The sequence below is a fragment of the Tauraco erythrolophus genome, chromosome 4 (genome assembly GCF_009769465.1).
Source record: "Tauraco erythrolophus isolate bTauEry1 chromosome 4, bTauEry1.pri, whole genome shotgun sequence".
Lineage (NCBI taxonomy): Eukaryota > Metazoa > Chordata > Aves > Musophagiformes > Musophagidae > Tauraco > Tauraco erythrolophus.
In genome coordinates this window covers 37,257,278-37,280,312 of record NC_141468.1, presented here as the reverse complement: position 1 = coordinate 37,280,312, position 23,035 = coordinate 37,257,278, and the positions used below count along the sequence as shown (strand labels likewise).

The 23,035-nt window shown below is 40.7% G+C and overlaps 1 protein-coding gene across 1 annotated transcript in view; it reads left to right on the top strand.

The window, feature by feature from the left end:
- Positions 1 to 1,609: 1,609 nt before the first annotated feature.
- Positions 1,610 to 23,035, top strand: part of LRIG3 (leucine rich repeats and immunoglobulin like domains 3) — a 44,153-nt gene continuing 22,727 nt past the window's right edge. The window contains 3 exon segments of the mRNA XM_086610067.1: positions 1,610 to 1,812; positions 9,116 to 9,187; positions 9,530 to 9,604. Of these exon segments, the coding sequence (XP_086466193.1) occupies positions 1,610 to 1,812; positions 9,116 to 9,187; positions 9,530 to 9,604 (350 nt within the window).

The following is a 23,035-nucleotide window of genomic DNA, read 5'->3' as shown; positions in this document are numbered from 1 at the left end:
TTCACAGGCTTTGTTGATCTAATGTCACCCTAACGTTTTTGAAAGGAAGGCAGCGGCTGCAAAGAAACTGAACTGTGACAGGCCAAGGCTGCCGAGACAGTTTTCATTTACAACAAATAAACAGCAGTAACTTGTAAATATATACTAATTAATTTTTATCCTGTATTTTATTTGCTGGCATTTATGAGTAGAAAATTGTGTGTTCCTGCAGCATTTGTTTTCCCGCAGTAGTTTCCTTAAGGAGCACCAGTGGTCAATGGAACACAAGCTGAGGAAGCACCGCCCAGCTCTGCACACCCCGTGCACCTGAAACAGTCGTGCTGACAGTGGCACCTGAATGTCTGCAGTTACTCGGGACTCGCCTGCTTGCCTTGCAAATTCATGATTCCCAACTAAAATGTAGTTTCATTTCTTTAATATAACCTGTGTCCTGAGATGCACATGGGAACAATAAAACAGGAACAAAGTTTCAGCCTTACTGATCTTGATATTGGAGCTGACAGGCTTTTGAGGCTCCAGGTTCCCAGCGTCTTTAGATGTCTACAATCTTTCAGGTGAAACATATAAAGGTGGAAAAGAACAGAGTGTCCACGAGCAGTCTGGTGTCTTGCTGCTGCCGAGTAGGGGTGTATGAAGCCTACACTAACTGAATCTGTTGCAGGGTCCAGGCTTACATATGGAACTTGAACAATAGGTATTTACTTAAATTACATAGATTACCTCAGAGATGTGGAATCTGTTATGCCCTGCCCACTTCCCTGAACCTCTGGAGCTGGGATCCTGTGGGGAACATAATGGGCTTAATTACGGTGTCTGGACTAGCCGCGCAGGACCCGGAAGGCAGGAGTTAACCTCACCTCACCTTTTACATGCCAGTGACCCCAAGCTTGGCTGGGAACCTGTTGGGGCCTCTGGAGCAGCTTCTGGATCGCCCCGACTGGCGCTACCTGGCGCGATGGTGAAGGGAAATCCCGCACGGGCAGGGCCTGGGTGCCCTCGCCTTCGCACCTCGGCCTGCGCGCCGCGGGCGACGCTCATGGCAGCCGGGGCCCGCTGCCCGCTCCCGCCCGCCCCCGGAGAGGCCGGGGAAGGCAGCAAGGGCCCACACGTGCGCCCGCCGTGTTGCGAGGCCGGCCGTCGGCTGCCTCCCAGGGCGGGCAACGGGCCCGGGGTGCCGCTGCCGCCCCACCCGCGCCCCTCGCCCCTGCCCGCCATCATGCACCCAGCCCCCCCCCCCAGCCCCGCGGGGACAGTTCGGCCGCCCCCGGTGCCGGCCGGGGCGGGCGGGGGGTGCGGCTGTCACATGGCAGGGGGAGGGGGCTGCGGCGGGGCGGGCCGCGCTCGAGGCTCCCCCGGCCGCGCGGAGGCGGGCTGAGGCGGCGGAAAGTTTGCGGAGTGGCTGGCGGCGGGCGGACCCCTCCCGCGTTCTCGCTTTACTTTTCTTCCACGCTCCCCCCTTCTCCCACCGCCTTCCCCCCCCTTGGCGGCGGCTCCGGGGCATGAGCGTCAGCCGCCACCCGCGCTGAGAGGCGGGAGGTCGCGCTGCGCCCGGCTCTGTCAGTGAGGGAGCGCCAGGAACGCGAGCGCGGGACGCGGCTCCGAGCCCGCCATGCCCCGCCGGCCCCGCGCGGCGCCCGCCGCCCTCCTGGCGCTGCTGCTGCTGCTGCCGCTGCCGCCGCTGCTGCTAGTGAGGGGCCGCGCAGCCGCCACCCGCTGCCCCGCGCCCTGCCGCTGCTCCGGGCACCTCGTCGCTTGCAGCCGGCTGGAGCTGAGCCGGCTGCCCGAGCGGCTGCCGCGGGGAGCGGTGCAGCTGTGAGTATCGGGGCGGTGGGCACCGGGAAGGGGCGGGGGGAGGCTGGGGGTGCCGGCCCGCGCCCGGCCGCCATCTTCTGCCCCTGGGGGTCGCAGTGTCCGCTGGGGGCCGCGGTCCCGTCCGCTGGCGCGTTTTGGGGAGGGAAACGCGGGTTTCGTGGCGGGAGCGGAGCGGGAGGTGCCGGCAGCGAGGTGCTGGAGGGGGGGCAGCGGCCGGGGCCGGCGGCCGAGCTGTCAGCGAGCGCGGGGGCGGCGGGGCCCGCAACGGGACGGCGTCCCTCGGGCGGGCTGGGGCCCCGGAGCTGGTGGCGATAAGCGCCCAGGCTGAACTCGGGCCCGGGAGCGCTGCTCGGTGTGTTGAGGCGGGGAGGAAAAAAGTTCTGATGATTTTCTTGGAAAACGCGCAGTAGTCATCAACTTAATATCGATTCGTGTGTCGGGAAAACTGATCTCTGTTTTGTTTGCGCAGTTCTTCATCGTCGTTGCCTGAGAGTTTTGGGTTTGGCGATTTTATTAACGCTGCAGCTTGCGCCGTTCGGCCCAGGTTTCCCTGAATCCGCAGTAGCGCGTACTGAAATGCCATCTGTAGAAAATGTAGTTTCAATGACAAACTTTAATGGACAAAGCATAAATTATAGGGAATTTCTAAAAGCCTGAGAACAGCTGAGGAACTTTTCACATTTGTTTTTAATCTCTTGTCACTTGAAGATCTGCTATATTGGTCGTATTAATTTTCTATTACATTTCCAAAGCAGATTGAGATAAGGACTTTAAAGTAAACAGGAAGACTTTCAATTAGTTGTGGCTAATTCTGTTCAATTGCCTCGTCTGGAGGTCATGCTGCTTTACTCGTGAAATGTGGATGGCTGTATTGACACCATATGGAACTGAACATAGGAATGGCTCTGGGAGATTAATATTTCCAGCAGTGGTATAGGAAAGTGTGAGGGGAAAGAAACTTTTTTTTTTTTTTTAAGTTTTGGCTTGTAAGATTGAAGCATACAAATCAAGTACTGGATCTGATTTACATTCAACAACTGGCTTTGCTTCCTATTAAATTTCATTCCTCCTGTTCTTTTGAACTATTTCAGTAGGCTAACAGAAGTTTTCTGACAAAACCTAAGACTTTTTTGATGCTAAGCTTCATAGCTTAATTTCTTAGCTTAGCTTACTTCGGTGCTGTTAAGTTAAAATTCAGGTATGACAGCATGCTAAACGAAAAACAAGGGGAAAATCCACAGAACTTTAGAGTTGCTGTAAAAAGCATTTTGCATTAGCAGTAGTCCAAATTTGTTTTTTCCACTTATGTTACTGAAAGACTAATAAAAACACGTTACAGGGCTTTTTTTGTTAGCACGAGGGAGGTTTTTCTAATTAGAATTCCCTTGGTAGTGTAAATTGTCCTTATGTAAGTTCACATTCCTTTAAAAGTGTGAGAAAATAAGTTCCACTTGTATAAATAAGCTTTGGTCTGTTGTAAGGAACCCTGCTGTGATTAGTCATTGGACAGCTGTGTCACTCGCTCTTAAGCTCACAGGAGTACATCTTTGTAGGTGTCACTAAACCATGTGGTCTGGCCGCTTTTGTGTAAATATTTCTTTTGTTTGTGTCAAATGCCTTAGAAGTACCCTGCTCTTTCTTCCTTTCCCTCCTCTTAATAAGAGAGCAAGGAAGAGTGTAGCCTCCTCTGTTACTTCCAGCTACTCCAGTACTTGGAGCTGGGATTGTGCAATGTTTAAAATTATAATCCGTTTCAGTTTTGCATACGCAAAAATGGTTTGAATAGCCTGGATTATTGTTGCAACAAACTGCGCATTTACAAATTGTAAAGGGCTGTTTATGAATTGTATTGCTATATGTTTACTGTGTTTTCCATGGAAGTCCGTAGCAGGTATAGCCAAAGGCTAGTAGTTTAATTAGAGGCTTTGCAATCCTCTTTGGAAAACAACAACTATTACACCATGTTCTCAACATATGCGGGTGAGATCTCCCAAGGAGGAGAGGTGCTCAGGTGAGAAGGTCTAGGCCTGCGTACGGCTCTACGCCTTCCTCTGCCCATCTGTCTGCTCGCCCAGAGAACCAGTGGCATGAAGTTGGCTTTCTGAAGTGGTTTGGCTCTTTCATTACATTTGTGTTCAAATCACCCAGTGAAATAAAACGAGAGTGCACTAATGTGGCAAGACTGCATGACCTCAGGATGGACAAGGAGGGAGATGAAAAAATGAGCCTGAATACTGAGTTGTGTCCCCTTCTTTTTGGTGGCAAGCATGAGGCTACTGCTTTGTATGGAAATGACTTCACAAAATGGGGAGTAAATAGGGTATAATTGCCAGTTTTGCTGTGATTTTAGCCCAAAATACCATCTTCTGTGACTTCAGGGAAGGTAAGTCCGCTGAGAACTGATAAACATCTGTAATGCTTTTGTGTACAAATAGTTTTGAAGTTAGATTTTGATTTACTTCCAGGATGTGTGTCCTGAGATTGCAAGAATGTGGCTTTGTTAGAGCTGGTGTAGCAGAGCTGGAAGCCGAGGGAGGGAGGGAGGAAGAGTGTTGAGCGTTGGCCGGTGTCCTCCGTGTGCACCAACTCCCCGTGGCACTGCCATACCCCTCGCCAGGTTCACCGAGGAATGCTAAAACGGTTGGTGAGGCAGGAGGGAAAGTCTGAAAGATGGTTTTCACTTGTGTTTGTATTACATCTTTAGTATTTACATTTTATAAATCCTCTAGTTCTCCACCAGAATTGCCAGAAAAAAGGGCCGTATGGTTTTCACAGCTGTTTTTCAATATTTTCCAGACTAAAACTTGAACATAGCAAGCTGATTTATGAGTCACTTTGGATCAGTGTCTTAAAACAGCTACAGCCTGGCTTTTTGTTTTTCAGCCCTCCTGATTTCTGCTGAATTAGCAGCTCTATAGGCCCCAGTGGGACTGATTAAGAAGCTGTTGCTGGATTTGCATTTTAAAATTTGACTTGAGGCTCAGGTTTCTGGGTTCTCTGAGGAAGAAGATGATAATTGTGACTAAGTGTTGTAAATTAAGTTAGAGTCTGAAAGTTATATTTATAAAATGTGTGAAGAAACACTCACCCTCTCTACGCATTAGGCCTTTAAAATTTTTATCGCATAAACATTGATGTTCGGAGTTAGGTTTCAGCTTTCTAATGCAGCGACTTGCGAGTTACGAAAGATGATCATACAAACGTAATGGAATACAGAAAATAGTTTCTTTCATAAAATGGGTTCTTAAAGGGGCTCAAAAACTATGGCGGGCTTTTTCAAGTGGAGGCAGTTTTACTTAAATGTTCAATCACTTTTATTAGAAACCTGAGGTGAAGAACAGGTATATATACTTTTTATTGTTATAAAGAATTTCTCAATAGAAATCTGTTTTCTGAAGTTTCTGAGTGCATTCACTGTTACATCTTTCATGGCTTTTGAAATTCTAGTAGCAAAAGTAATCACAGAGATTTTCTCCCCTCTTGTAACGTGGTTTTAACAGACAAGGAAAACTCAGACATGGAAAATGCACAGTAATAATCTTAGTGTTTTAACGTCAGTTCTGTTTTTGTGAAGGAAAAATTCTTATTTGTTTTCAAACCTTTTCTTCATACTTGTTTTAAGATACATTGAGAAATGCATTGGAATGAAATGTACTTGCGGCTTTGTGACAGGGATGATAGATTTTTATATTTAAAAAATGCCTCAGATTCAGTGCTTATAAGTTTCAGAAACTTCTAAGGCTTATACTTCACAGATAAATAAAAGAAATATTTTAACTTTTGGTTCACTTCCAACTGCTCTGATTTAACTTAAAAATGTAACTTGCAAGGCTTTATTTGGTGAAGTTTCTCATGTCAGTAGCACTGAAATAATGTTTAATAAAATATTTATAACTCATATTTTATCCACAATTGGTACAACGAGCATGTATACAGCTGTGTGACACAGGCAATTCAGTATTGTCTGTTGGTTTTTTTTGTTGTTGGTTTGCTTTGGGTATTTTGCAACTTATGTTGACAACGTGCTGTAAGTAAACAAGGAATGAGGATTTTGTATGTATATATTTTTTTAAAGTAGGTGCTATGTGGAAAATCTGAGGGTATCTTTAGTGTTAAAAAACAAACACAAAAAAATACTTTGAAACCTAGTGTAAGTTGTTATGCTCACGGTTGCTTTGATAGACTCCAGATGGATGTGAGCTTGAGCTATGAGTGAAAGTGTCTGGCTCCAGTGTGGTGATCATGCACAGCAGTGGTTGTAATTGCAGGATTTTTATAGTTTAAGGACTCTGCCAGATTTTTTTTTTTTTTTTAACATGTTATAACTCCAGCAGAACAAATCTACTCACGTCTGTTACTGTCTGGTAGGTCCTTTAGGCAAACATGTTTTAAATAAACCTTTTGCAGGGTTTTTAGATGAAATGAAGAAATGCAGGTTTTTAGCACTAACGTTGAAAGCTCTTTGTTGAAATAATTACTGATTTCTAAGTCCTGTCTGAAGCATGAAGAACAGCAACATATTAGGCACTAACAGCCATAACTTCACTGAATTTTGGCTGTTTATTTGCATAGTTCTTATAATCCCTACAGACTAAAGCCAAATATTGAATTAAGTTTAAGGGTAAAAATTGTCTCTACTCTATCTGCTTTAAAGGACCAAGTTAGATTCTCGTCTAGATCTTTCTAACAGCATACATTTTCAGTCTTTACATTTAAGAATGCAGTATGAGAATTTCAAATCTATGCAGCTAATGTCTTCATGTGATAAACAAAGGGATTTTTCTCTAGTCTATGGCCAGACAAATGTTTGCACTATTTTTTTAAGCAATGAATGATGTGGTCCTCTAACTCAAGTATGGTTAACCTCATTTACAGGAGAACTCAGAATCATAAAGATGAAACTAACATTTGTGGGTTTTTTGAAAATGTTAACACTGTATTGGTTTTCCATCTTTAAGAGAAAAATCTGTAGGGGTTTAGACACCTGGAAGAAGGCATGGATATATATTAGGTGTTTGAGTCTCAGAAAACATCCCCTCTGTGGACACCTGAAGGTAGTGGAGGGTGTTCCTCTTCCCTAGGTGGCTTCCCCCCACCAGCCTTCACCTCCCTTTTTTTTGTGCTGGAAAATGCCTTTTACACCTGCAAGTCTGCCCTGTGCATGCTCCTGTGCCGCCCTGGCTTGGGAAATGTAGTGCCTGTCTCCTCCTGCCTGTGGCCACGAGCCAGGTGCCGGTGCTGCAGCTCCGCAGCTCGCTGGGCCTGATCCAGTTGGCTGGCTCAGAGCACACCTCGTAACCAGGTTCTGGTGGTGCCCCTAGTAATGCCCGGACGTGCCTGGGATTATTTGTAATGTTTGACTTTTATTTATGTTTTTTTTTAACTGCTGACTCCAGAGAAGACAAAAGGGATGCTGGAATTGTCCTGGCAACACTGAACAAGTACTGCATAAAGCACCAGACAGTTGGAAGAGTCTAAACATGGTTTTATATGTCCCAATGTGCTATTGAAGTAGCCTTGGTGCCTAGCTGGGTTGCAGCATTACACCCGCGTCTGAGGATCTGCAATGGTAGGTGCAGAGAAACTGGAGTTCTCTGGATCTGCAGTTGTTCAGGGGTTAGCCACACAGCAGAACACCTGGCACAGACCCTGAACCTGGCGTGATTTAAGCCAGTTCCGGTCTGTGTGCAGCAGGGTTGTGCTGATTGTCAGGTTTCTTCACTTCCAGAACTATAGATGGAGAGTAGACACATCTGTGGCAGTCAGGCCTGTGTTTGGCACGTTCGGTATAGTTGACTGTACTGAGTCGTATTATCCAGAAAAAGTTAGGAATCCTGGAGTTTCCTCATAGATTCAACTTGAAATACACTTCATGCCCACGTGGCTTGATGAGGACCCCAGTCGTGTTGTTCAGTGCTTAATTAGCACTGAATTAAATTAAATTTCTTTACGTTTACCTGGTGCTACAGCAGCTCACTGCTGAAGCACACTGATGCAATTCTTTGTGTCTGCATTGCAAGCTCTTGCTAGAGTGAGTTTAAGAATTTGTTAAAAATTGTGCAGTTTTTGTTTGCCAGCTTGGATAAGCTCAGTATTGTAACGTCCAACGAGTGCTTCACAGATGACTGAATTGGTGGAGGTGAGGTGGTGATAGGCTGTAATATGGGAGCAGGAAGGCGCATGTTACGGTGGATGGGCGACTAAGGAGGGCGAGATCTTTAACAGGGCTAGCCGTGGTTACAAGATCAGTTGTGAATCTGTAACACTTGTGCAGCTCTCTACAGCATGCGAATCTGGGTTTCTGTAATTAGCTTCTCTGCCTTCTACTGTATGGTCATTCTTTTATTTCTGTGGTGTTTCCAGTACTTCAGAGACTACAGCAGAAGTTTCTTGGGACTTTACTTTATGCTGGTGTCAAATATTTGAGAGGTCATATGGTAAAGATGCGTGGTGTCTGTAGGGAAAAGAATCTTCTTGACAGTGGTCAAGAAAATGCGTTGCATTCTTAGTACCCTGGCTTGTTTTGTAGCACGTACTGTAAAGATGCTAACAAGATTGCTTATAAACTGCATCGATGTATATTTGGGATCTTCAGTACAGAGTGACACAAGCTGAGTCCTTGAGCTACTTCTTCAGGTGCCATTAAGTGCAGTATTAATGTGACTGGTACATAAATATCTTAAGACTCAGGCTAGAAATAGGCCTTCCTGTGTCTGTTTCCGAATATTGCTTGTTTAAGATTCCCCATTAAATTTGGTCATGTAGGAATGGAGTCCTGAATAGTGTGAAAGCGTGAAAATAGAATTGAGATTTATGGACAGACCTCATTGTGCACTTAAAATCTGTGCATTGCTTTGGAGAAGTGAGAAGACTAAAAGATACAAATACTATGATTGACTCAAAGAATGAGACTGCAATGAGTATTGGGTTTATCAATTTTCCTTGTAACCAAGAGGTTGCTTTAGTCAGATCTTTGTTGTGAAGGGAAGGGAAATAGGGGTTGTAGTGGTGTATCAGTCAAAATTGTAAGATATTTTTCATGGGTCTTACATACATCCCAATAAACATTTCAAAATTGTTCAGAGGTACAGGAAATTCTTTGACACTGCTGGCAGTGATTAAGGTATTTACCCTTATTTATACCTTGTATACTCATGTGAGTTTCTATTCTAAGCTTACTAATATAAAAAACCTTTTTATGTTCTTGGAAACAAATGATAACATAATTTAGATTGAAATTGTATTGCTTCACTTGATATTTTATGGCAAAACTGATATGCTGTTTGTTTTTGTAACCTTATAGGGACTTAAGTCACAACAAATTATCTTCAATCAAGACCAGTCTCTTGGATCACCTTCATAGTCTTCGGGAAGTGTAAGTTAATTTGTCTTAATTAAAAAACAAAACAAACCAAACCCACCAACAAAAAAAACACACACACCCCCCCAAAAAACAAAAACAAAACCAAAAAAAACCCAACCAAAACCAACAACAAAAAACACAAAACCACCAGAGTTTGTGTATGCTAATGGTATAGATATTTCTCTAGGGATAATTGGTCGAACAACAAAGATGTTTACTGTTCTGATATTTACATTAAGTGAAACTGGTATTATTAGTGAATTTTCGGCTGACACTGTTCAGCAATTTAGCAAATTCAGAGTACATACTTCTGATTAACATCAAAGCTGACTTTCCCTTTTCTGATATTAATAGGAAATTGAACAACAATGAACTGGAGATTGTTCCAGATCTGGGGCCAGTCTCTGCAAACATAACTCTTCTATCTTTGTAAGTAGATCTTACTTCTGTCCCTAGTTAGTGGGACCAACTCTACAGGGTTTGTAGAAATATGTGGATTACAGAGATTAAAGTGAAATAATTGGAAATAGAGCAGCTTGTGGTTAGGAAGTTGATTATGTCATTATTTAGCAGGTTGTTTAAAATGTGTATAATTGAGCTTAATCCTTGTAGTTTTTATACTTCCCTCGGATACAAAGACTGCATTAGAATTAATTTATGTTGTGGTAGTATTCAGAAGCCTCAGCCCTGTTGTGCTAGGCACTACACAAACATTTGTAAATGTTAAACAAAGTTGTACAATGCAGACTTTAGAACAAGAGTTATACTGTATCATTATGCATCTTGGCTGAATCCCACTTGCATTAAATCATGGCAGGAATTCCATTAATTTCAGTGGGCAACATGGGGAAATCCCTCAAGATGCAGCTTCAGGAAAAGTGTCTAGGTTAGAAGTTGTTTTGCCAATATCTTTATAATGTCTTTTTGAGCCTGTTTTAATGTGTGGCATAATTTTTTTTTATGGCTGCAGTTAATGCATATAATTGTGTATCACAATTATGTCTATGTTCATTGTTTTGTTTGAAAGAAATTAGTAGGTTACTTGATGTGGCATCTGTAATATGAGTATAAAGTTGTAAAAGGCATATAAAGCCCATAACCCAAACAGTTGATTTTAAAGGAAATTTTATTCCTGAGGTTTTCACTTGAAATCGGTTCGATTTCCTCCCCCCCCACCATGATCTAATTTCTCTAAAATGTTGAAGGAACTGCTAACAGAAATAGTTACTATCATACTATTAATTGGAAAAAAGAAAAGACACTTTTTCGTGTGTGTGTGGGACTTGAGTTTTATCAATGGGAATCTAAAGTGTCTAAAGCTAGTAATATGTAGCCCTCTGGCCAGATCCTGCCCTTGAATACAAATTTCGAGTTACCCTTCTTGAAGAAGCCTGAAAGGTTAAAACAATACAGTAAACTTTAGAAAGCTGTTCAGTTAATTAAATTGATCACTGTTCAATTGCTTACATCTGGTGATTTATAGGGATTTGTTTTTACTCTAGGCCCAGGTCAGCTAAGTCAGCTGGTGCAGCCGCTGTGTCTGGACGGCTCTGTTTGAATAAGAACTAAGTGATATTCGATACTGATGTGGTTTTTTACAGATCAGAATAAGAAAAGAATGAAAGAAAAGGCAGATGGTGTCTGACAAATAACTGTTGAATTTAAGCAAATCTATCTTTTGTTAGTGTTGATGTTATTTTTACACTTGGCATAGCATTCTGTAGTTGAAGCATCTAATTGAACTAAAGAATTTTTTTTTTTTTTTTACCTTGCTAAGGTTCTTTTAACCACAAGTTTGGAAATACTAGAATAATAAAGTGGTATATATCTTCCTGCCTTACTTCTGATGAATACAAAGTCGAGAATTTGTCTTAGCACCTCTTCTTGTCCTTCTCATGGAAACTTAACTAGTTTAGATAAACCTGAAATAATCCTTCTGCAGCTGTGCAAAAATTTTTGTATTCCTTTGAGAGAATAAATGAAAATCAGTCACTACTGGATTGGTTGTTCCATATTCTTAGGTCACTAGCTTGGTTCATTTATTCAGGTGGTCAAACATGGAAAAACCTTTTAGATCTATGCTCTGTGCTATATATACTGACAGTTAAAAGAGGAAAAGAAAAAGGTATTTCTAAAAGCTCTTATCGTACTACTAATGCAGTTAAAGTTGGCCTGGTTGAGTACTAGCTTGTTCTCGTAATTTCCACTGCTTCTATGTGGTGTCGGGAGATTACTGAATATAAGCGTGCTCCAGCTGAGATTTAATACCTATTCTATGACCACAGCAGAGACTCCTTGAGATTAATATAGTAGAAATAATTCATTAAGTAATTTAAAGGGTTTATGTTAACTTATGAATGCCAGTGTATAGTAGTTAAGGCAATTGTTTCTTCCATATTAAACCAGATGTACCTAGAACATAAAATTAGAGAGTGGTATTGCATTGTTCAAAAAAATAAAGCATCCTGTTTCTTTGCAAAAGATTCTCTTTAAAACATCTTGCAGGTTGGAAGTTGTTTATATAAAGATGTTAAATCTCATTTTACAGAAAAGAATGTAAATAAAGAGGAATAAACATACAGCAGTTGTCTGGCATAAAAATATACGTAATACAGTGATATTATAGACGGACTAATATTCAATCCAATGATTCCTTTTTTTTTTTAAGAAGTGAAAAAATATGTTCAATTCTTTTTTTGGTATTGGGTGTTATTTGGAGGGGTTGAATCAAACTGAGTTAGTTTGATACCTAAATCATGTGAACAGAACACGTGTGGTACAATTAGAATATAATTTTTAAAACCACTCTTTGAAGAATAACTGTACTTGAAACATCTGATTACTTTCTTCAGGATTTTAAACTTTTATACAAAAGGAGCTTGTGGAGCCTTTCCAAAACAAAACCACTGTTTCCTTGTTGAGTCTTTGTTCTGACTTTCAAATAATAGCAGAAAAGAGGTGCTAGTCTTCTGAAACTTGATTTGATTACATTTCTTATGAGACACATTTACGTTTGTTCGTTAGTTTCACTTGAAAAGCTAATTGTTTTTCCAAGGAGCCTTCAAGGAATGCTGTGGAAGTGGTGTCCTGCTTTCTTGCAAAAATCTTCGTTGTTACAGACACTCTTTTTGGAAGAATTTTTTTTTTTTCACTTCTCAGTCCCTGTGGAGCCTTAGAATTTTACCTGTTTCGCGAGAATTTTCTTGTCCTGTGAAGGAAATTACACTGCCGATGTAATTCACTGGTCTACAGTGAATAATAGCACAGGTGTCTCCATGCAGCACTGTATGTCTTAAATTCTTTGAGCGGTATAAACAAGCATGGGTGGATCATTATGTTGGTGTAGTTTCTATTTCTGGTGCCACCTCATTTCTAGCTATCTAATTGATACTTGTCTAGCTTAGATATTTACATACTGTTGAATTATGGGGAGTAAACATACCCAGAGCAGTAGATGTTTGCAGTCTCATGGTCACGGTCTGTCAGTAACATAAAACAATGATGCCAACATTTTGTTTCTATGGATGCCAGTTGAGAGTTGAACACTGTGGGAGAGAAAAGTATCGGGCAGGAGCACACCCCCCACCACCTTGGCAAGACCTTATGTCTGTGTGGAGTATGCTAGCACATGAAGGCACACATGTCTGGAGATTCATCTATGATTTTATTCATGTGATAAATTTGTGTCTTGTCACATGGCATAGGCGAGCTTCTGTGCCTACTGGGAATCTGGAAACTGCTGTGAACTAAATGAGTGGTACTTTGGGCTACATCTGGTCAGGAGGCTTCTAGGTTGTGCATCTGTGTTGCCTTGCCTGAGACTGTCAGGTATAATACATTCTGGACAGAGCAAAGAGTAGGATTCATCTTCCCTACCCTAAATTCTTCAAAGTTGTACATCATAAGTGTGAGTTAGTAACTGTAGATCCTTTTCAGGATGAGTGGAGAAGAAAAGGCTCTCTCTGAAGTGATTTGCATTCCCTGAGATAGTTCAGATGATTTTCCTATGGAAGCCTGTCTAGATACCTATTTTAAACTAGCTTTTAGATGTTTAATATTAGGTTCCTTCTGGAATGTCTAGCCAATGTGCTTAGGCAGGCCTGTCTTAAAGTGATGTTACTTGCAAAGGTCTTATGGCATCTTTCAGCATGTTTGAGCATTTAAGTTATTTGTAATTGAAATTGCCCAGTGTTCTTTTTGCTCAGCCACCCAGCTCTTTTCTCTGTCTTCTGTGAGAGAAAGCAGACAGGAGGCAAGCAGTTTATCAAGGCAGAGGGAGAGAAATTCGGCCATTTGCTAGAGATTACCAGCTCTCCAGTCCGTGTAGTAGCTCTAACCAGGAGGCCAGGTCTCCCCAGGTGCTGGACAACATAAGCTTTTGAGGAGAATACTGTATTTAACAGCTGATTACCACAAATATGTAATGTACAGGTGCCACACACAGTAATGTAGGTTTATTTGTCTATCCCTACAAGTAAAATACGTTAGATGTTTCCTAATTTGCATTCCTGAAGTGCTTATAAAACCAGTTAAATTATGTAGAATTGCTTTAAATGATTGTGGTAGAAATAGAAAATTCTGCAATTCTGGGACAATAATCAAATATTTTTCATTGTTTCTAGATAGGCGGGCCACTTTTGTTTCAGATGGAGAAATGGGCGCTAATCTCCTTTCAGGAGAGCAGGCAAAGGTTCTGAAGTTGATTGTCATTCTAATGGCATTCATTATCAAAGATGTACCAGTCCTGTCCTCTTTATGCTAAAAATCTGCTGGAATTGGTGATGTTGATACATGAGAAGAAAACGTGTTGCTTTTTAGGTCAGTCATTGCTGTAGAGTTTTGTATCTAGGTTGAATCCAGAAACGGATTGAAACCAAACCTTGTATAAAAGTCCTGCATAGTGTTTAACTACCAATTAGCATTTGCATAGGGGTTTTTGCTTTAAAGCTCATCAGAAAATATTAACTACTTTTAGTGTGATTAGTGCTTTCTAAGGAAGAAAGACAATGAATTGCAAATGCTGCAACATTATTTAAGGTTTCCTTTGAGGATATACAGTTTAAATAAGAAACCTATGCTACTTCACTTGCAGAATTTAAAAAAAAATCCATAATTGTAGACACTATTGAACACTGTCAGTGCACTGTATCCTTGAGTACTGTGGAAAATGGAAGACAGCAGTGAATTTTAAAGAGGTATAACAGCTTTGAGTATTAAAGTATCCTACCTCCCCAACTAAATTTTACTGTTCTTGTCAAAATATATATGTAGAACTAGACTTAATATTAAAAAAAGTTCTTATTACCCATATCCAGGATATGCTATATAGTAATCATCTTGCTGTCTGTAGGGACTAGAAAAGTGTGCATGCCAAAGTCTGTAGTGCGTGTAGTAAAATTCTAATGTGAGGCCAGCTTTAAATGAAGTGTTTTAAAATGAACTTGTGATTTCATGTTTTATTGAATAGAAATTATTTATTTGAAAGCACTAGTACATATGGTGCAGGTGATTTAGATGGAAATGTCCTTGTAGCTTATGTTGTAAAGACTGATCGTGTTAGTCTAGAACACAAAACAAATATATGGTCTTACTAAAGCCAGAGTGGAAAATGCAAAGTTCGTGGTGCAGAAGTAAAAGGAGCATGGATGATTCACAATTCAGCGATGTTTTTCAAGTTTTACATTAATATGTGATCTATATTAAGTTGCCACTTCACTTTTTCAGAATGTGAAATCTTCTTTTCATAACAGACATGTAGAATATACAACATGTACAGGTTTTCCTCTGCTGCCCTGAGAGGATCCTCCAACGCGATCTGCTCAGGAAGCCTCTAAGGCAGTTAAAACAAGGAATAACGTGGCCATTCACTTTTGAGTTCTGAGATGATGAAAAACATTGCCAGTATTGAGGAAGCTTCTTGAAATATGCCCACTTGTTTGTTAGGTGCTGGACTGAATCCACAAGTCACTTTTCTGAAGGCTTTCTACAGCCTTGGCTTGTAATGTCTTTCTGCTAGTATATACTGAGTTTAAATGTGTTGGCTTTAAAGACATTGATTTTTAAAAAGGTAAATAAAAAGTATTAAAAAAAAAGATTGATCAGGAGGTAAGAACAGGACAAAAGGACTGTGAAGTAGCTGGTCTTGGGTGACTACAGGGGTCACAAGTTTTGTAGTAAGAAAAATTGTTTTGACTTTTAAGTGTAGCTTTCTCATCGGCCACTACAAAATGACTCTGATTACTTGATTATGATTACTTGATTATTAATCTCAGGCCTTTGGTGTTCATTGAACTCTTCTGAAATGCAAACCTAAAAGCTAGAAGTGAATTGCTGTACTGAAAAAGTAAAAAGTCATTCTCTTCAAAGGAAAAAAATATAGCAAAATTACCTAAACTGTCAACAATGATTTGTTTAAAAGAAATTATTAGTTTGATCACTGAAAACAAACAAAAACCAAGGGAATGCCTAAAAAGTTTCTTCAGGTCCAGACAGTAATGTGTGCTTTGAATGGGAGGTTCTCCTTGTTGCTCACCTAACCTACGAAGCTGCAGTGGGGAATTTACTGGAGGAGATCATCTGCAAGTTTTAGTGTATACTAGGCTTCATAAATAAGATCTGAAATTTAAAATTACGTTATCAGAAGAGCCCAGGTTTGTTTGTGTCTTCCTAGATTAACTCCTTCCTGCTACCTTACGTAGTTACTCATTAATCCTGATTTCAGTCATCAGTAAAATTTTTCAGTGAACAGCATGTTTTGCTCCAATCTGAATAAAGTCCTGTTGATGAAGGACTCGGTTACAACTTGGTTGTTTCTTGAGATTGGTAAAGCACTGTGCGATCTGGCAGTGGAGACAGAGCTAAATCTGATGTGATACAAACCTCTAGTATGTGGAGCTTATGATACTGCAGTGTCAGTATCTTTACTTATAGTACTTTCAGGGTGAATGGGTTTGTTCATGCTACCTAACTTAAATATGTAGTCTGAAAAAGGATTTTTCTTTATAGCTCTTAAAACTAAGTAAACTAACTCTTTAAGTTGAAGTGGCTTCTCATAGATCTTTGCTAAACAAGATGCTGAGCTTGTGACTAAAGATATGTAAATTCATCTATATTTTAGGCAGCTTTGTGCTTGCTTCCATTCCACTTACCGGGAAGAACAATATAGTCTTACCCTCTTCATTTGAGGGGGAGTAATATAATCATAGAATCATTGAGGTTAGAAAGGACCTTTAAGATCGAGTCCAACTGTTAACCTAGCACTGCCAAGTCCACCACTAAACCATGTCCCTAAGCACCACATCTGCACATCTTTTAAATACCTCCAGGGATGGTATTTCAACCACTTCACTGGGCAGCCTGTTCCAATGCTTGACAGCCCTTCCGGTGAAGAAATTTTTCTAATACCCAGTGTAAACTTCCCCTGGTGCAACTTGAGGCCTTTTTTTTCTTGTCTTCTCGCTTGTTACTTGGGAGAAGAGACCGACACCCACCTTCTTCAACCTGTTTTCAGGTAGTACAGAGAGCAATAAGGTCTCCCCTCACCTCCTTTTCTCCAGGATAAACAACCCCAGTTCCCTCAGTGGCTCCTCATAAGACTTGTTCTGTAGACCCTTCACCAGCTTTGTTGCCCTTCTCTGGACACACTGCAGCACCTCAGTGTCTTTCTTGTAGTGAGGGCCCAAAACTGAGCACAGTATTTGAGGTGCAGCCTCACCAGTGCCGAGTACAGGGGGACAATCATGTTTCTAGTCCTGCTGGCCACACTGTTTCTGATACAAGCATGTGTGTTTCTAATGGAGCATATACTGGTGGCTGATTTTCATTCTTGGTTAAAAAACCAAAACAAACCACTCTGTTGCCAAAAAGATACTCTTCCAAAATTCGAGGTGGCACTCCGGCATCCTGGCTTTGATTAATCACATACAGCTTAAACGCTTATCTTAACTTTATGCACAAATGTCGTTACTGAAGAAAGTGATTAATCCCTTATATTATTTAGAAGGGATTTTATTTTAATATGTGTGTCCATTTCGATTTAAAACATGGAAAAGTATATTTAAATATGGTTTGCCATAATGGGCATCCTGGACCATGCTTCTGATAGTCATCTTGAAAAAGTAAAATTCAACATGCAAAGTAGTTGTACACGTGTCCCAGCTGGCAATGTGGAAATAAGAGTGATGGTTGCACTATGTGGCAGTATCTTAACAAGGAAAAACCCCTGCAAAGGGCCTTCTGTAAAGGTAAAAGATTTTTTCATAATCCTTGTTTGCAAGATTATTTGGAATAGGGGCAGGTATGAGAAATCTGCCTCTTTGTCATCTCACAGTAGGCTGGGAGTGGAAGCTGTGTGTAAAATCCAGGAGAACGCTGTCCCAGTTCACGTTTAGAAAGCTATAGTCACAAGAAGTAAGTTTAGGCACAACTCCTGAAAATGAAAGCTTACATTCAGTAGGAGTAGATGCCTTTCTCTTCTATGCTTGCCAGAGAAAGTGGTATTGGTGTTTTATAAAGCTAGCATGCTAAACTGAAGTCTGGCTCCCAATATTAAGAAAATGTTGGTCAAATATTTTATGTCCTTGTCATCTCTTCAGCTACCACTTTATTATAGGAGGATTAAGATTTGGATGCTGTCTGGAAGAGTTTGTTTGAAGAAGGATTGAAAGAAAGGATAGAGGAATGCCAGACTGGGTTTCAGGCATAAGGCTGCTTGGAGAAAGTCCCAAAAATGAAAGTGGTGGTAACCATGTGTGACTTGGGCTGAAGTTGTGAGCAAAAAGCTAGAGCAAAGAAACTTACTGGAATTAGTTCTTGCAGTCTTTGACATTGGTGTGGAGACTAAGAGGAAGTAAATGAAAGAATTTGAAAAGGAACCTGTCTTAGTCAGAGTTGCAGACATGGAAAACTGAATTTTTATGGCAACAATTTAGGCTGAATGATGGGAAAGGGAAGAAGTATGTAGAAACTCAGAGTTTGTTGTAGCAAAAATATGAAGTAGTGAGAGCCTAGACAAAATGCTTTGCAATGAGAATGGAAAAGAATGCAAATTTTATGAGATATTTGCAGTGGAAAAAACTGACATGGTTTTCTGATGAGCAGTGTTAAAGAAAAAGATGAATTAAAAGGAATAGTAATGGATCAGAAAAATAGAGAACACTGTTCTTATGTGACAAAATAGAAGAATGGTAGGAAATTTTCCCAAGAAGGAGGTGCCAAGTTGTAGGGCATGCAGTACAGAGAATGAGGGAAGTCAGAATGAAGGGGTTAAGTGTAAGTGTTTTAAGTCTTAAGAGAAGTGGTCGGTGCTTATTGCATTACAGCAGTGAAATGTACTGACTCAGTGCCTTGAGTGAAATAGAAGTGAACAGGAGAACATCCCTCAACTTTTACTAACAGTTGAGATTAGGAGTAGATCTAGAAGGGCTTGCAGTTTGCACCCTCCAAAAGGGAGAGTTGGCTCTGTAACAGTAAAGGTGTTTTTACTTAGTGAGTCCATACTTAGTGATTTATAATATTGGAGGATGTTATGCTGAGTTTAATCTAGGTCATACTTAGAATTGTCCAATTTTAGCATTAACTAAGTCAAAGAGTGCACCAAGTCTGCAGTGGGTTATTACTCCTGTTGTCAGCTCATGCTGAAATAGCTATGCCTGCATTGCTTTTGTTCACCTTTGTTTTAAAGTGATGAACTTACACATTCACTTGGCTATCATATGCTAAGTAACTTGTGATTGTTTTAGAAAGACCAGAAAGTGGAATGGGAAGGAGACTTCAGGGTATTAAGAAGAGAGTTTGGAAGGAAAGTTTAATTATATTCTGGTACTGTGACTGGAATCATGAGAGAATTGTTACGAAAGTGTCATGTGTTTGTAATTTTGGATTTGCCTCTTTTCTTTTTGATGATGAAAACTTCTCTGATCAGAGTTGATCATTTGATCATCAGTTGTTTCATTTTGCATCTTTCTTTTCCCATTTTCCCAATTTATGTTTGGTTGGGGAATCAATAAATGTTTGGTTTCAAGTTTTGGAGAGAGTACCAGTAGCCTACGGAGTTCTGAGTTTTCATTTCCTGTTTTATGTCTGTATACCACAAAAAGCACAAAAAATAAGAGCAGAGACTTGCTGACATCTGGCTTGAAAGAACAATGACAGGCATGGATCCTGAAATGAAGGAGATCTTCAATAGAAAGAACAACTGCTTGCTGTGAGGAATGTGAGAAGCCTGTGTGTGAAGAAGGCAGCGAACTTGTAGACCTACCAGTAGGACTGGAAGTGAGCCAGAATCCTCACTCTATTTCTGGCATCTTTGTCTTGGAGAAAAACAGTTTCACTTGAAATATTTCTCTATCTTAACAGTTGCAAAGAATCAAAAAAATGGAGGTTCTTAATTTTGTGCAGTTAGGTGTCTAATGGTGGGAAGAGCATGTAGTCCCATTCATGTCAGGGGATTTTTTTGTAAGGGTAGTATTCAGCTTGAAACCATAATTACAATATTTTAAAGAATGTTTATTCATTACATTAAATGATATTCATTCATTACAATCTGGCTAATTTTAGTAGTTGAACGAGTAGAAATTGAAGAAAAAAGAAACCTCCTTTGTCTCCTTCTTCTTGTAGGAGTTACTGAGGCTCTTTCTTCTGGCATGTGCTCCTTAAAGTTGTCCAGGCTTATCCTAAAAGCTACAAAGCATGTGTCTTCCAGCACTTTCTGATGGATTTTATTGCAGTCTTAGTATTTCATCCTTACTATCAATTATTTTTTTTCTTTTTGCTTAAATTTTCTTCCAGTCAATGTCTTGACATCATTGCTTCTTACAAGAACTCCAAAAGCCCAAAAGAGTTTGGGAGGGCAGGAGGGGGAATGCAAGAAACAGTAGGTGATATGCCAGGAGTCATATGACATCAGTGAGTGAGTGGAGGGAAGAACAGGTGAAACAATCACAAAGATTTGAGAAAATGTTAAAAATGAAGCTGTGAGCTGTAGTGGCATGTAACAGAGACCACCCTGGTACAAGCTCAGATGTGGACAGTCATGTCTGCTTTGCCTGTGCGCCGACATGGCTGCCTCCAAGCCAGCTGTAGTCTGGAAGCCACGTAAACACAAGATGGTCAAACTAAACATCTATGAACCCCAGTGTCTTGGCTTCAGCACTGCTCAGAAAGATCTGTTTAGTGCTTTTTTCTCTTTACATATCCTTAGTCTCTAGCAACAGACTCTACTGTGCTTTCATTTGCCTGTTTGTGAGGCAAATTAAATATATCCTGCCTCTTAGGGCTTAGTTGAGGGACAGGAGATACCATCTTAGTCCAGAATCACACAGATGTTAAAATAATTATTTTAGATCTAACAGCTTTGGAGAACAGGCTGCACAGACACAGCTCTCCAAAACTGTCTGTCTAGACAACTTGGTTTTTACCAGGTTCCTTAACCTTCTTACGCATTCTCTTTGTCAGGATCATGGTGTAAGGTAAGACCAAGAGGTTCTCAAAACTCAGCAGATCAAGGTCTGCCTAGAAGAGATGCTGGAGAAGGAAGGGCAAGAGTGTTTTTTTTGTGCTGAGATTTTGGATAGAAACAAAAGATAGGACTTTAGGTCTTAATTGTTGATGCTTCCATGTTGTAGGATCAGAGTAATCAAGCTTGCATAGATACTTCTCTTAGATAGACAATGTTGCACATTGGCAGTCTTTATCAAGAGATACTTAATCATACTATCTCAGATCTTTAAAAATTGTTTTTTTTCAGCACATAAGAACAATTATGTCTAAATGGTGTTAACTAGATCCTTAACAAAATGGATTTGGAAGTTACTGTCCTGCTTTGTTTTCCCAGAGGCAAGGAAAGTAGAAGCCAATATGTCAGATGTGTTGTAGCTGTTGTTTATATAGAAAGAATCTTGAGATCATGATTGATAGGGCTGTTATGGATATTTTCGCCTAGTGGTGTGGTCAAAGGCATGAATGCTGAGAGGGAAGGCTAAGGTTTCTCATACCTGTGATGAAAAACTGGTATTCTGTGCTGGTATTCACACAGGCTTATGTAAAAATAATTAGGTCAGTCTGCAGGCACTCTTGGGTTATTGGGGATTTACTTGCTGCAGGTCAGGGTGTAGACTGTCAAACTACAAAAGGCATATTCAGATCCACGTAGGTATTTTTGGTGGTTTTATCTGTGTTCCTCAGTGCTCCTGTTGCTTTAGCCGTACAGAAGTCGCAAGGAAGCTGCAGCATGTTGCTGTTCCTTGCACATGAAGAAATTGTGATCAGGTTGCTGCAGGTCTGCTGCTGTGAGAACTCCATGTGCTGGTTCTCGTGTTGCAGGGGATCTCTGTTGCTCTGACCTCCCCTTGAGGGGCTGTGGAATGAAACCAGTGCGGCGTGTGCAGCTCCTTTTGTCTGAGCACAGTAATAATAGCACTTCACTGGAAAGTTTTTTTTTTCTTTGTTTGTAGGTTCTCCCGCAGTGAACAAATTTGTATGTCATTGTACTGACACAGAGGATGCTGCTTGGTTCTGCTGTGACAATTAGATAGTCAAACATGTCCTTCTTGACTAATTTTGATGGTGATTTGGCAGTTTTGAGGAAGCTGATAACATTTTTTTTTTTAATTTGATGTACTTAAGTGATAATTGTGAAGAAGAATCAAATTAGAATTGAACTTCCTCATTTTAACTAAAGTTGGGCCTTAAAAGTAGAACTATTTAGACATGCTCAGTGCTGGATAATCTACTTCCAGGTATGAATTATGGCACTTATATTTTCTTTTTTTTTTAAGAGAAGGCTGGAGGAGGAGGTTGGGGCAATAAGGAGTGAACCACTCAGATATTTTTGCATTTGAGTCGCTTCTACAGATATGAGTAAGCAGGAAGGTGCAGTGAGGACTGATTTGATTTTCATTGTGAAACAGACTAGGACTTTGATGTATAGCTCTGTTTCAGTGAACAAAAGAAGTTACTTTCTCCTCACAGTATGACCTTACCATCTCTAAAAAGGAAAACATTCCCTGAAACAAACAAGCTGGGTTTTTTGTTTATTTGTTTTTGTTGGTACTTGGTCTGTGTCAGGTAATTTGCCAGTTAGTTTAAGTGCTAATCTGAAGGCTGTGTAAGAGTTTTATTAGGTTCCATTAGGTCCAACTAAACTTTGTAATACAGGAGCTATTATCCTGCCAGTTGTGAGGAATTTCTGTTTTAAGGAGCAGTGCTGACACAAAGACAGCACTGTGCAAGCCGTCTCTATAACTGAACACTTTCACACTGCAATTTAGGAGGCGTGCAGTCCAGGAAATTGCTGGCTTCTGCTGGAGCACACTTTTACTGCAAGGAAAATTTTATTCGTCACTCAAGTAATTGGCAGTTTTAATACCTTGTTAGTAATTACCTTATAAACAAACTAATGCATAAAGGCAAGGCTCTGTGACCTGTTATCTAACTTGCAGTGTTATTTGGCCAGTGGAACTGACACATGGCGGTGGTGGTTGTTGTTGTTTTTTATTAAAGTAATTTGTTTCCATTTATTATAAATACTTTCAGCTAAGAGTTAAAAAAATGCAGTGTACCTCTACCAGACAGCCTGAGGAATGAAACATGATACGAGCGCAGCATTGGAGGGGCTGCAAGATCACTTACGCATTCCCACATGTGGTCAGAAGGCCCATTAATCTGACTTCTGGTTCAGTTTTTGAGTCAGGACTTTTTTGTCTTGGGCAGTAAACCCCCCACGCTCCTCTAATATGTGAGAGTTGTCCATGCTTTCCTGAATGTGTGGCTTACTATTTGATCCGGAGCAAGTATTTCCAATAAAGGCAAATACTTTCTGGAATCCACATACTTGTTGGTAGTTTTACTGAAATTACCTTT